The sequence below is a fragment of the Cinclus cinclus genome, chromosome 16 (assembly GCF_963662255.1).
Source record: "Cinclus cinclus chromosome 16, bCinCin1.1, whole genome shotgun sequence".
Classification (NCBI taxonomy): Eukaryota; Metazoa; Chordata; class Aves; order Passeriformes; family Cinclidae; genus Cinclus; species Cinclus cinclus.
Window position 1 is genome coordinate 15,990,833 of NC_085061.1, and position 12,796 is coordinate 16,003,628.

Consider the following 12,796-nt stretch of genomic DNA (forward strand, 5'->3'; position numbering starts at 1 on the left):
GATGGGACACAGACGGCGATTGTCCTTCTCGTCCGAACTCCGCGGGGGAAATGGGCCGAGGCCCAGCCTTCCTCTTCCTCTTCTGGATGTTTGAATTTCGCGGGATTTCACTCTTCCCTCCCGTCCCCTCCCCCTTGTCACCAGGGCCCAGCCAACAGGTATCTTAGCATGACAATGGGGAAAATTCCACAGAGGGAAAAAAGGGAGAGAACTAACCCTCAACATTATCCACCCCGAATTTTCCCCTACCATCATGCCAAATCAAATTAAAATCTTCAAATTATAGACATCCATACAGTTACAGATACAGGCACAGTATGGTAGGTAGTTCACCCTAAAACAAGGTCTCCTTGGGGTATGCATCGGGTCTTTCCATCCCTTTGCATGATCCACCAGGTTCACCCTGGCCCTTGAGCCAAAACCACCCCCCGAATTGGATTGTCTTTGCTGGAGGCAGGGTTCACCCAAACAGTTTTTCCCAGCATACCTCTCATATGCACCACTGGAACCTTGTCCCCATCTGGTGTTCTCAAGGGCTCAGACTGGGCAGGGCCTGCTCGATTAGTGGAACCTCGGGTGTTCACTAACCATGTGGCCTTTGGTAGATTAATCTCCCACTTCTTGAAAGTCCCCCCCCCCCCCCCCCCCCACCTTGTCACCAGGGCCCAGTCAACAGTATCTTAGCATGACAATGGGGAAAATTCCACAGAGGGAAAAGGGAAAAAAAAAAAAACAACCCCCAACACTATTACGCTACCTTAAAGAAAGACACCGAAATTATGCAAACTGTTTTATTTTTTTGTGACAAAGATAGGTTAATAATAACTCTATTTTCTGTTTCAACTCTTTCACTGTCTACTCTTCACACAGCAATAATACACAACTTCTTATTGCAGGTGAGCTGTGTCAGTCTGTGCTGTGTTTGTTCTGTTGTGGCAAAAGGTCTCGGAACTGGAGATGGACGTGAATGCAGTCCTGGCACTCCTGGGGAAACCTCATCAACAGCAGCTGTTCCTTAGGTGGGATGCAGCTGCAGCCTCCCCCATGGCTGATACAGTTCCCTTGCTGTTGCATTAAGAACAGAAAAAATGTATATGGAGCTGGTATTGGTTGATGTTTAAGAATTTGAGACTACAACATAGTTCTTTTCAGTCTGATTAAATGAATTCAAAGGAGGGGATGTTGACAACTTCTGCTTTGATGCTGTCCTGGAGACATACTGGAGTTTTCTGCTGAAGGGCCAGACCTCTTTATCATAAAAAAGTTCCTGACAGTGTACCTTCCTCTTTGAGTTACCTTGCATCATCCATTTACCTATTCCCAGCCCATTGCCTACGACCCATGAACTGCAAGTTGAAGACTAATTTCTTAGACAGTGCAATTGCAAATACGAAACAATAAATAAAAAATGTCAGTAACATAGTACTCGTACAAGAGCATTTTTCATGGGTGATATTGGTGCATTAGTACTAAAATGATAAGACTGCAAAATACCTTTTTTTTGTTGGGACATTTGGTTGTTAGGGAGAACAGGAATTTCTCATGTCCTTAGACTGTATTTTGCTGTGCTGAAATTCTTTTAGCTAATCTTACAGGAGGTATAGTTCTATAAATTGTCAGCTCCTGTTTCATGCTGACCATATATTTCATGGAAAAAAAAAATCTTAAAAAATACAGTTGTTCAGAAGAAGTCTTTGGAGTCTAAGACTTTTTGTTCTTTCACATCTAAAAGTATAAAAGAATTGCCTGTGACAAATATGCAGTCTTGTCCTTTTGTTTAAGGCTTTCACAAGTTTTACAAAAGTAGATTCACATCTTCTTGGCAATTTTCCCAAAAACTTTAATCGAAATATAAAACAAAGATAAGGCTCAGTAAGACACAAGCCTCAAGTTTTAAATTTTAATTTGGGTTTTTTAAAACAAGTTACTCTTTATGTGTGAAGGTTTTAAGATATGTGATATGTCCTCAGGCAATTAGATTATGTTCTAAATAGTTTGCTGTGAATCAAGTGTTGCTTTCACTTACGTGAACTTTTGGATATGTAATTTTGCATTTTACAATAATTTTTGGTTGTTTTAAGAAATCTAAGCAAGCAGATAGTGTTCCACTCTGCCAACTGGTATGTAGTCTTGGATACACTTGATTACAGACAAGCCTTCCACTGAAATTCTCTATTATCAGAGTGAAACGAAAGAAAGAAAACTTGAAGTGATCAATGCAAAAGAAGAAAACCACAATTCTAGTGAATGTAAAATAAAAATTTTAAAATTTATTTTCCAGCAACTCCCTAAACTTAATGCCTGAGGTGTAATATGTAATAATTTAGGTACCCTTAAGGAGAGGCTAATCCCGTGGAATCATTGGGTGTACCTGCCATGGTTTCTGTGGTGGGCTGCAGGGGCAGCTCCCGTGAGAAGAGAGCAGGGCTTGGATGGTCGCACCGTCATCAACAGAGCCGCTTCAAACCTCTTCCAGAACGGACCTTCCAGGCCAGAGCCCAGCCACTTTTTAAATTGTTCACACCGCAGAATGTTCAGGACTTAATGGAAAGTTAAGCTTTTTAAAGACCTTGCCAAGGGAAAGGATCAGTGACGGGCTGGGCTTTGACGAAGGCTTTTCTTTGGCCACCAGGAGGCTCCATTGGAACGGGATTGGAACAGCAAAATATTTTTCTGTAGAAGCAAGTGAGGAACGCTAGGAGACACCATCGTCAGAGATAAACACACAAAAACGCCTGGCGCCAGAACCTGCTCTAGCCGTCCTTCCCCTTTTATCTTCTTTTTCCTCTACTTTGTCGTTTCCTTCCTTTCCCTTCCTCCCCCTCCAAATCTGTCAGTGTGTAAAAACAATTCTTGACAAAAGGATTTAAACTTTTACCCTATGAGCTTTTAGGCTTTTAATTTCCAAAGCATATTTGAGTCTTCAATACCAATACTTTAAACCTAATATTTTTATGATAAAAATAAAAATGTCTAAAGTAATATTTTAAAAACCTCTCAATATAGCACCTTTTTTTACTTATTAATATACTAAGAAAATTGAGTCAGTGAATCAGTGCACACATTATATTCCAACCCTTTGTAATAATATTTGCCTGCTTGGTTTAAATGAAGTATTCTGAACTTTAGCATTTATGACAGCAGCACAATCTTTATTGGAAAGTTTCACTTTTGCAGGTTTTTGAATTGGAACAAAAGCTTTCTTCAAGCAGCAGCAGTAAAGAAAGACCAAAGCCTGCATATGATACAGTTTGGGTATCACTGTCATTGTTTCATACTTGCTGACATTTATTACAGCAGTTTAATTTCATTAAGGCAGTTTTATTCATCTGTGCAATGCAAACCTGTTTTGAAACAAAGTACATGCACAGCGTTTTGACATTTTGGCTGAATTTTCTGGGAAGGATTATGGAGAACACGCACACACTTTCCTTTAGAAAGTTAGTGCAGTAGTGATTCAAGATAAACAAATACCCTCTAAATGCAATGGGAACTTCTTTAGCCCTCCTTTTGACAGCACAAGGTGATGCTAAGTTGTTACTACCAGTGTGTCAGGAGGGTTTTCTACCTTGGGAAAACCCAACTGGACAGATAGAAACCAAGTTCAACAAGATGCTGAGTATTAGTCCATGAACGTCAGGTAGTCCAGGCCAGTGCTGTTAGTCTGGAAACTGTACAGACAGCAGCAATTCATCTTACAGATTTAAATGAAGATTTAGACATTTAAATGAAGTTAAGTTAGTATGAATATAAAGTAGTATGAGTGGCTTATTTTTGTTGGTGCACTAACAACTGGTTTTGTCTCGGTGCCTAGACTTTCAGGCAATAGCCAGTCTGCCTCCAGGTATCCACATCTTGCCAAAGATCCTTGTTTGTGCAGTGCTTCCTGAAGGGTTCAAAGACCCTTCTCAGAATCTCAGAACTAAAAGAGGCTCATGACAAAATCCAAGGGGGATTGTACTGTCATGGACCCTTACAGAAATTGATCCAAATGTGCTTCCTTACGCAGTTATCACCTGTGTCTGTCCCATTAAAACCTTGTAGTAATTCTGCTTCAGTCTGGAACAAAACAGGCAAATACAGGCTTTGCCACTTCCAGTGCCTTGCTGTTGACCACAGGTTATCATCCCCAGAGGAGCTGCTTTGTCATTCAATGACAAGAACTATTTGGATGTCATAGACCATTTGCTGATCTGATCCATAACTGCTTAGAAAACTCTTTAGTACACAGAGTACCTTACCAAGTGGTTTGCTACTGCTGTTAAGTACTAGACTGGTATTTGAGTGAGTTTCATGTCAAAGCACGATATGCACTGCAGACAGTATTAACTTCACGTTTCTTACTTGTTATAGTCTGTTATGTTACTCCATTAATTCTGTAACCTTGATTCTACAGCCTTGAAAATAAAGCCTTCTTTTTATAACTACTTCACTTCCACATTTCATTTTCTTTCATGTTATTACTTGAGAGGCGATTATTGCACATATAAAAGAAATGAAAAATATAGTAAAATTTTCAACTTAATTATTTTATTTCAATGATTTTAGGATTCTTAGCCTGTCTTTAGTGTTTGGTAAGGCTGTGGCTCATCTTATTCCTGTCTTTAGGAATTACAGGAAGAATTCTTTTCTTTGGTCTATTTAGCTAAATGGCACAAAATTCCATTATGCTCATGATAAGAACAGAACAAGTCAAGCAATCCCTCCATTATTTTGAACACATTAAGAACCACATAAAATTAATTTTTGATGTAGCTGGGGTAAAAAACTACTTAAAGTCTAAGCAGCACAGATCCTATCACCTACAATATTTTAAGATACAGTATAGCAATGTAATGCCCATCTCTTGTCCTGAACAGAATACATAAATAAAAGCAAACATATTTTTTGGTAAGTATCTTGGCATAAATATTATAAATCGTTTTTCCAAGATTGTTTCCTGTACTGCAGATGATTACTTGCTGGGTGAAAAACATATAGGTAGATTCACAGCTGGTAGTGAGTATTTTAATATTTGGGACTTTTCCCTTTTATTCATTATGATTAGAAGGGAGAAGTTTTATGGGGTTTGGGAAATTATTTCTATGGATTTGGGGGAGTGTTATGAATGGATCACACAAACCCAAGTGTGCTGTTAGCACCTCAGTGCAAATGCAAAGCTTAGATCAGAGCAGATACAGAAGTCACTGGCCTGTTTCTCTCATTATTTGCTTAAGGCACTCAACCTCATCCTAAAATATACGATGTTCCGGCAAGTGATGGAAAATAAAAATCCCTTATAAGTAATAACTCCTCAAAGCATCAGTGGATCTTGCATTACTCAAGACATTCTTTTGACATCATATATTTAAAAGTTTAATACACTAATATATTCTCTGCTTACCCTGAAAAGTCTTCAACAAAGGACAAAATAATCAGCTTGTGGTTCTGCTACAGGAAGGAAGAATTTAATTTTACCTGTTCATACAAATATTCAACTATTTCTCATCCAACATTGTGTAAATATATCCCAAGCTTAAAGACAAGGTCAGATTGCTAAATGTATTGAGTTTGCTACTACAGTACAAGAATTCATTTTACTTTATTTTCATGTACATTTTCAGAATATATAGAGTATAGAAAATGGTATATTTTAAAGGCATATAAGGTAGAAAAAAACCCCTAAAATATGTTTGTCCTGCTCAAACTCTAGTTCAGACTGATTTGGTATTTTTTCACTTGCTGTGCAGAACATTCCCATCTATTCTGTGTGGCATCATGCACGTGCTGGTGTTTATACAAAAGTGGAGGTGTTGTGCATCAGAGTGGTTGTTGTGTGTGTGCTTTTCACTTAATTAAAGGGACACAGCTTTTACTGCGGAATTAAACTGTGTTCATGTATATCTACATCTTTACTTTAAATATCTGCTCTACAAATGACCTGAGCATTTTCAAGGCAAGAAACTGAAGCATCTCTGCAAGTCACTGGCATAAAAGCTTAACTTAGAATTTTTCAGGACTGTTCTCTAGATATTAGAGCTTTAATCCATATTTGCTTTAAAATTTCCCTTATGGTTTCATGGTTTAATAAATGTAGCAAAATGCTTACCTAACATTTCATGGTTTAATAAATGTAACAAAATGCCTAACAGTCTTTCTACTTTCAGCCTTAAACCTGCATCTATTTATTTAAGACAAATTCTGCTTGCTTGCAAAAACTGAGGTTTTGAACCTGAAATGTATTCAGCAAATTACAGAAACACTTTTTTAAAAAGTAGGGTAATAATTCTTGAAATTCAGAGCATTCCCACTAAGGAAAAAAACCGGACAAAACACTACCATGATGCTAGACTGGGGAAAATCCCTTTTCTTGAAACTGATGTGGGTTTTTAACTGTTATTATTACTTTTACTGTGATGTCCTGCTTGCTCATCCTATTTTTTAACAGTCTTTTTGGGTTTTTTTTTTGCTCCCAAAAGACAAGCAGCACATGCCAAAGCATTATAGGACGCTGAAGGAATGAAGATGGAACTACATGACCTGTCACTCATGTTGGAGATAGTTCCTAAAAAGCTATGCACCTGAACTTTTACTTTGTGATAAATCAAGGATAAATATGAAGAAAACAAACAAAATTTCATTATCTGACTACATCAGACATCAGTGTAGTAATTATTAACTTCAGCAGAGCTACACTGCCTTATGATACTGAACTTGTTCTACTTTAAGTGTAATACCTCATTCAACATCTGTTTACTTTTTTTACTGTGTATTGGGCCTGTACTGAATATATTGAAATAATAAATGGTTAGAGCTTTAAAAAAGTCAAATTTGTACTTAAGCATCAAAGCTGTGACTAAGCAGAACAGGCCACTTCATTCATTCTCCACACTGATCTCCAAAATCATCATCAGCCAAATTACACTGCTGAGCAGTTAAGCCTGGAATTAGGGAAAAGATTTAGCTCACAAAATTACTGAAAAATAAAAACCACCAAGTCATTTTATCTTGAAACCTATCCTGGAATGCATAAGCATAGCAATTGCACTCTGATTTGTTTAGTAGCAGTGTTTAGTTCCAGTAAAATCCACAAAGGAATTTAAAATGAATTTTTAAAAGGCCAATTTCCTAATGGACAGACTCAGGGAATGCTTTTGTACAGGACACATTAACCATGAAATCACTACATGATAAAAGCCCAGTATAATAAACATGTTGAGTTTGGCTGTAAAAACCTAAATTTGGCATTGCTTCATCACTAGTCTGCTTAGAAAACTGCAGATGCAGGCAGACTAATGCTTTTCTTTTCCCTTTTCTCCCTCCCAGAAAGGCTGCCCAAGGCTAAGCTGAACGGATTCAGGACTGGGATGGGGAGTTCCTCACTGCTCCAGCTGTGCTGGGCCCAGGCTGAACAGGGAATTGGCTGATAACTGCTCCCACCAAAGGCCCTCTGTGCTTAAATTACATGTGAAAGACAATCGAGAGAAACATTTGCTGGAGTACAAAAAGGACTTGTTTACTTTTGCAGAGCAAGTGGTTTTAATAAAAACTTGATGACACTTACTGCACATTATAAAGAGCAGAACACTGGTCCTGCGCCAGGGCAGAGCTCTGAGTGCAGCTTTGGACTTTAGAACAGTTTGATTTTTCACTGTGACCTGGGCCTCGTTTTTTTACACACCCTTATATTTAGCATATCTCAAAGGGATGTATCTGGTCCAGGAATACAGTTAGTATATTACTTACAAATTAATTTATACGGGCTTTATTTGTAATCTACTAGAGGCCAGGAACAAACTGTTAATGCCTAATAAAGGAAAACCATTTATGATGATGAAATATGTAAAAGAAACAACTTGGCTCTGTCTTGCTCTGACCCCTGACCTGGAGGTGCCAGGCATTTCACCTGCCTTCTTTTTTTCTTTTCTTTTTTTTTAATTCTGTTTTGTATCAAGAACACAGTACATTTAAAGAGAAACAATACCTTTACTACAAAACCACATAAATGATTATATACAAAATGATTACTGTAATTTGGTTTTGTACTGCAGTGACAGAAATAACAAGGTGCTGACATTTATTTACGCTTCCTTAATACTAAGTACATCACTCCACTGATCAGGGTGAAGGCAAATGCAATCCAGGCTAAGACAAAGGAATAGCCATATTGGCCTTTGGAAACTTCCATTCTATATCCATGGCTCTGGTGCAGGTCTTCATGCCTGTCTGTGTAAATGGAAGCTGCAATCATAACACACAGACCTGCAAGAGGAAGAAAATAATAAAGGTCAGCATCTTAAAATATTATCAGTACACACAACTATTCACTGTCTCTTCTGTTGGCTGCTTCCACCAATGCTCTTTCTTTGCAGACACTCGTTTTCAATCCTCAGACTAACCTGGAAGCATTTCAAGACGTATTTTCAGTTTATCTGACAGGCTTTAGATTTGAAGTGCTGTTGTGTATCTGTGTCATTTGCAGTGAACAGAAAATGATTCTGAACATCTGGGTAGTTTTTAAGACTGATAAAAACCAAAGTGCCTGAAACAGTTAGAGAGTTATTTATTGTGTTCAAGAAGTTCAGAATCTCAAATTCTTTCATTTCAAAGTTTAAATTACTTTATCCTGAGCAGTGATGACACCCATGCTTTAACTGCCTATGTATTACAGAATGGAACAGTTCACTGATTAAGCAATTATGAAGGATAAGCTATGGCCTCAAGAGCACCACAGAGTTCTCATGCAGCTTGTTCTTTTTGAAACCTTTTCCCACTTTCTTACTTTCACAAAAATATCATTAAATGCATTGAAAAATCACTCACATGACAGGAGCTGGATAATAGAGGTTAACACAAATCTTTCTCCTTGCTTTAGACGGAAGAGTTGAAGAATGAAAACCAGAAATGCCACACAGCAGAAAATTGTAGACAGGATCATGGCGGCCTGAACAGCCTGAATTGATTGATACTCTGCAAAAACAAAGCAGCCTTGATTACAAATAGTTTCTGTCTTTGCTTTCTCCCTGCAAGGAGTAAAGGGGCAGAGCCGTGTTGTGTAAGTAGGAGCCCAGCAGATGCAGCAAAGCAGTTGTGTGTGCATTGCACAGGCTGGTTCTCCTCTGCTTCCTTGGTATTAATACAGCCACTGGCGTCAAAATTCTAAAGCTTCTCATCAAACTGAATGAAAACACTGAAGAGACTACTTCTGCCACACTACACCTTTTGCTGACATCCATGTCCCTAGAAGCACAGTGAAACTTGTGCTGTCCCAAACAACTTCCAAATGCAGACCCCAGCCTCCCACGGGACCTGGAGACATTTCTGTCCAGGCAGATGTAACCTGACAGAATAAATACCCTAGGCACTAAAGATTCCTCTCCTTCAGGTTTTTCATGCTGTCAATTACTTCCCTGGGAAGTAACTGGGAGCTGAAGTAACCAATACATTTTTAAGCACATGCAGCTGCTGTGTGTAAATCTGCAGCCCCACTGTAGTCCAGCTGGGCCACACGGCTGAGCTCCCATGGCCCCTCTCCTTCAGCACAGGCACGCGGCAGGCAGGAGCTCTGGGAGCAGCAGACACACCTCAGCCACCCCTGATCTCCCCGGGGTGGGTACCTGACTGCAGTGGACACACAGTAATACAGAGAACAAATGCAAACCCTTAAACCTGGGTTAGCTGAGATACCCTGTGTGCAGTCAGCTCACTGCACATTACGGGCCCTAAACCAACCTGATGCTTGGAAAACAAAATTACTTCGTGGGTACGTGGTTCTTCAAATTATTTACCTCTTTAATGTACACGTATATTGAAAGTAAAAAAATAAATAGAATATTTGGGAATACTTTCAATTTTTGTAAAGAAGGATATTACGCTAGGCTGTATATTAAGACTTCATTGTTAAAAACTCCAGCTTGTGTTTTCTTCCACTTTTTCCCCCATTCTTGCACACAGTCAGTATTTTTAGGTTCTTCTCTGCAAGTTCAATTCTGAGGCAATTTCTATCACTTCAGATAACTTCACTGTTTTAACCTAATTTTTAAAAGAACTTGTTAGCAGTCATTGTTAGTAGTTTGTGTTTACTCTCTTGCTCTGGTCTCTTATGTGCACATGACAGTTCCTTCTGCTTTCCTCTCACAGAAACTGTTAGAACAGTTGCTTTTCCAATGAAAAACCAATATTAAAGTTTTTAGAAGACCTGCCTAGTTAGGACATGCAGATTTTTGAAGAACTTTAAAACTGCCCCTGTAAATTTAATAGCAATTTCAGCAGATCTGCTGAAGGAACATAGGCATGGAGAGACACTCACCATTGAACTCATCAGTGATAGCCATACAGGTGCTCGTATTCGTGTCACACATTCTCCAGACATCTGTAGAAAAGTCATCTCCCACCCACCAGGCCTGCAAAATAAAAGTAAAGGGCTCTTACAGGGAGCAAAAACAAACAAACCCCAAAAAACTCCTTTGTGGGCCAAGTGTCTACTGATCAGATATATCAGCTGTAACAGTTTTCTGTTCATTATTGATACTTAATCACTCAAATGAAATGTCAGATCTCATGGTATATAGAATAAAGGGTATATAATTAGCCATACATCATTTTCATTTTAGACCTCTGTGAAGTAGGTAAGGGAATCTTAAACATCCCAAAGCACAAAGGATTTCCACCATTTGGGCAGAAATTTTATATATTCAGTGATTGCTCACTTCTTGAGACACCTAGACAAGATGTGCTCTGTTCACCCAGACCCTGTTTAGGATGCACACCTCTCTGAAGGAACAGCATTTGCTAATTTGCAAGAAGTAGCATCAGCTGTGAAACAGAATTCTTTATAGATGTGCTGGTTCCTGCCACTGAAGTGATTAATCTCAATGCAGTGTAGCTCTGCTGAGGTACACTGTGGCATCTGTCAGATAATGGCTGCTGACAAATTAAGATCCTCCTGTGGTATTTCCATTTTGAGGTTTTAACATTGAAGGCAAAATGCAGTGTCTGAGCAGATTTTTACAGTAGCCTGGAAAATGAGAAGCACTCCACAAGTGGCATTTCCTCAGGAAACCCATTCCCATTCCAGTAGCTACCCAGGCCTTTGTTTTGACTAGAGCTGCACAAAATACAACTTTTAAATAAGATTCCTGGTAGGATCAGCTGCTTAAATAGAGATTCCAGAAGCCTCAGAGCTTACTGTGCACCTCTGCAGACAACACTGCAGTCAAAACTATAATACATTACGGTGATAGGCATATGGATAAATGGAACACTGTGGTTGAAGAAAAATAATTACTTTTTCAGGATGCCATTTATTTGGATTTTGCAGTCGAAGTTCAGTATGCTATTTTTCAGCACTGAGCTCTATATAATATATAGATACATAATATAAAATCTAATAGCAGATGGTCGTACCATGTAGGTTTTTAATTGTTCCAAAGTAGCTAATGACATAAAGCAGACTGAATAGGCTTTTATTTCTGTAATAATTTGGGTTGTGTGTAGCAAATTTGAAATAAGATTACATTGCTTTGTCCACTGTCTTTGCTTTCTAAATATTCAAAGGTGAATGGTAAGACAACCTGCTCTAGTGTTCAAATAATGACCTACTTCCATGAAACAATCAACCAGCTGACTAAAATGTAACACCTGAGTTTGTACACTTCTGCAATAAAGAGCTGTGGGTAACACATCATTTCACTTGGAGCATGGTCTTCACTAAACAGTATTTTCAGCAGCAGATTTTTTTATATCAAAAGCCTGTACATACATCAAACCTCATAGAAAGATCCCAGTTCACAGACTTCTGGTCAGGATAGTGGGCTGTTTCAGAAAATGGAGAATTCCATTAAAAGCTAGATATAAATATCTGAGGGTAAATTGTTTCTGATCACAAAAATAAAATGGAAATTTGAAAAGAATGCAACATAAAATATTCTAAAGCTTTGTGCTGAAGCTTCTTCAACTGAATGGATACAGACGCATTCATGGTGTCTCTCATGATTTAACTGGGCATCTGGACAAACACTCCTGAGGCAAAGCATACCTTGACTGAAATTATCCCCACGCATTAATCAACAGCTGTTTGACTTCAAGTACTTGACATAAAAGGACAGTGGATTTCCCCCCTCTCTCCTTCATACCCAGCTGAATCAAATCCCAGGGCTCCACCCTGTAAATATCCTCTCTGGCCAAGTCTCTCCCAGGGCAGAGGATCTGCTGCCTTAAGTTTACAAGATTCCATGGATAGCCTTATCCACCAGCAACATGCATATCCAAGGCACTTTTGTTACAGAAAGGTTTTAGGACACCAGTGTGCCTAACAAATGTAGGTCCTCTCAGTAAACAAGTTGAAGACTAGAGAACTAAAACGCAATTATTATGAAGCAAAGAAATCTCAGGGTGTTTGAGAGACACCAAGAAGAAATGACACTTACATTGTCGATAGTTGAGATGAACAGCAGTGCTGCTGAGGTTATGTGAAACACGATAATGAAGGCCAGGAGAATCAGCATCCTTGCTCTGGGGAGGCTTTAGGCTGAGATAAATCTGTTGAATATAAGGAAGTATATGAACAACCTTAAAGAGCTGTCAGTGGATCAACCTGCAGTTATAGTGCTGTAAAGACAGTAACACTCAGATGCAGTTTGAGTCCACAGCACATGTTCTATCTCCACAGATACTTAACTGGCATCACGGGTGTTAGAATGAATCACAACCTGAAATGAAGCCAAAAGGTGCATTTTGCAACCTTCCAGCATGATGGCTGCAGTGAATAAACTCACAAAGAAGTTTCATTCTGTATGCAAGGATGGAAAACTCCTTC

General features: G+C 38.8%; 1 protein-coding gene across 1 annotated transcript; it reads right to left on the bottom strand.

Moving 5' to 3' along the window:
* Positions 1-8,056: 8,056 nt before the first annotated feature.
* Positions 8,057-12,485, bottom strand: EMP2 (epithelial membrane protein 2). Its single transcript, XM_062503715.1, has 4 exons — positions 12,408-12,485; positions 10,289-10,382; positions 8,803-8,949; positions 8,057-8,241 (listed from the first exon to the last, which is right to left on the bottom strand). The coding sequence occupies exons 1-4, from the start codon at positions 12,483-12,485 to the stop codon at positions 8,057-8,059; spliced, it is 504 nt and encodes a 167-aa protein (XP_062359699.1).
* Between the last annotated feature and the right edge of the window lie 311 nt (positions 12,486-12,796).

Bases quoted from the DNA above. Each gene is read 5' to 3' on its own strand.
- EMP2 (XM_062503715.1), bottom strand. From the start codon at position 12,485: ATGCTGATTCTCCTGGCCTTCATTATCGTGTTTCACATAACCTCAGCA. The intron at 10,383-12,407 runs GTAAGTGTCATT...TTTATTTTGCAG, and splicing joins TCATCTCAACTATCGACAAT to GCCTGGTGGGTGGGAGATGA. The intron at 8,950-10,288 runs GTGAGTGTCTCT...TTGTTTTTGCAG, and splicing joins TATCACTGATGAGTTCAATG to AGTATCAATCAATTCAGGCT.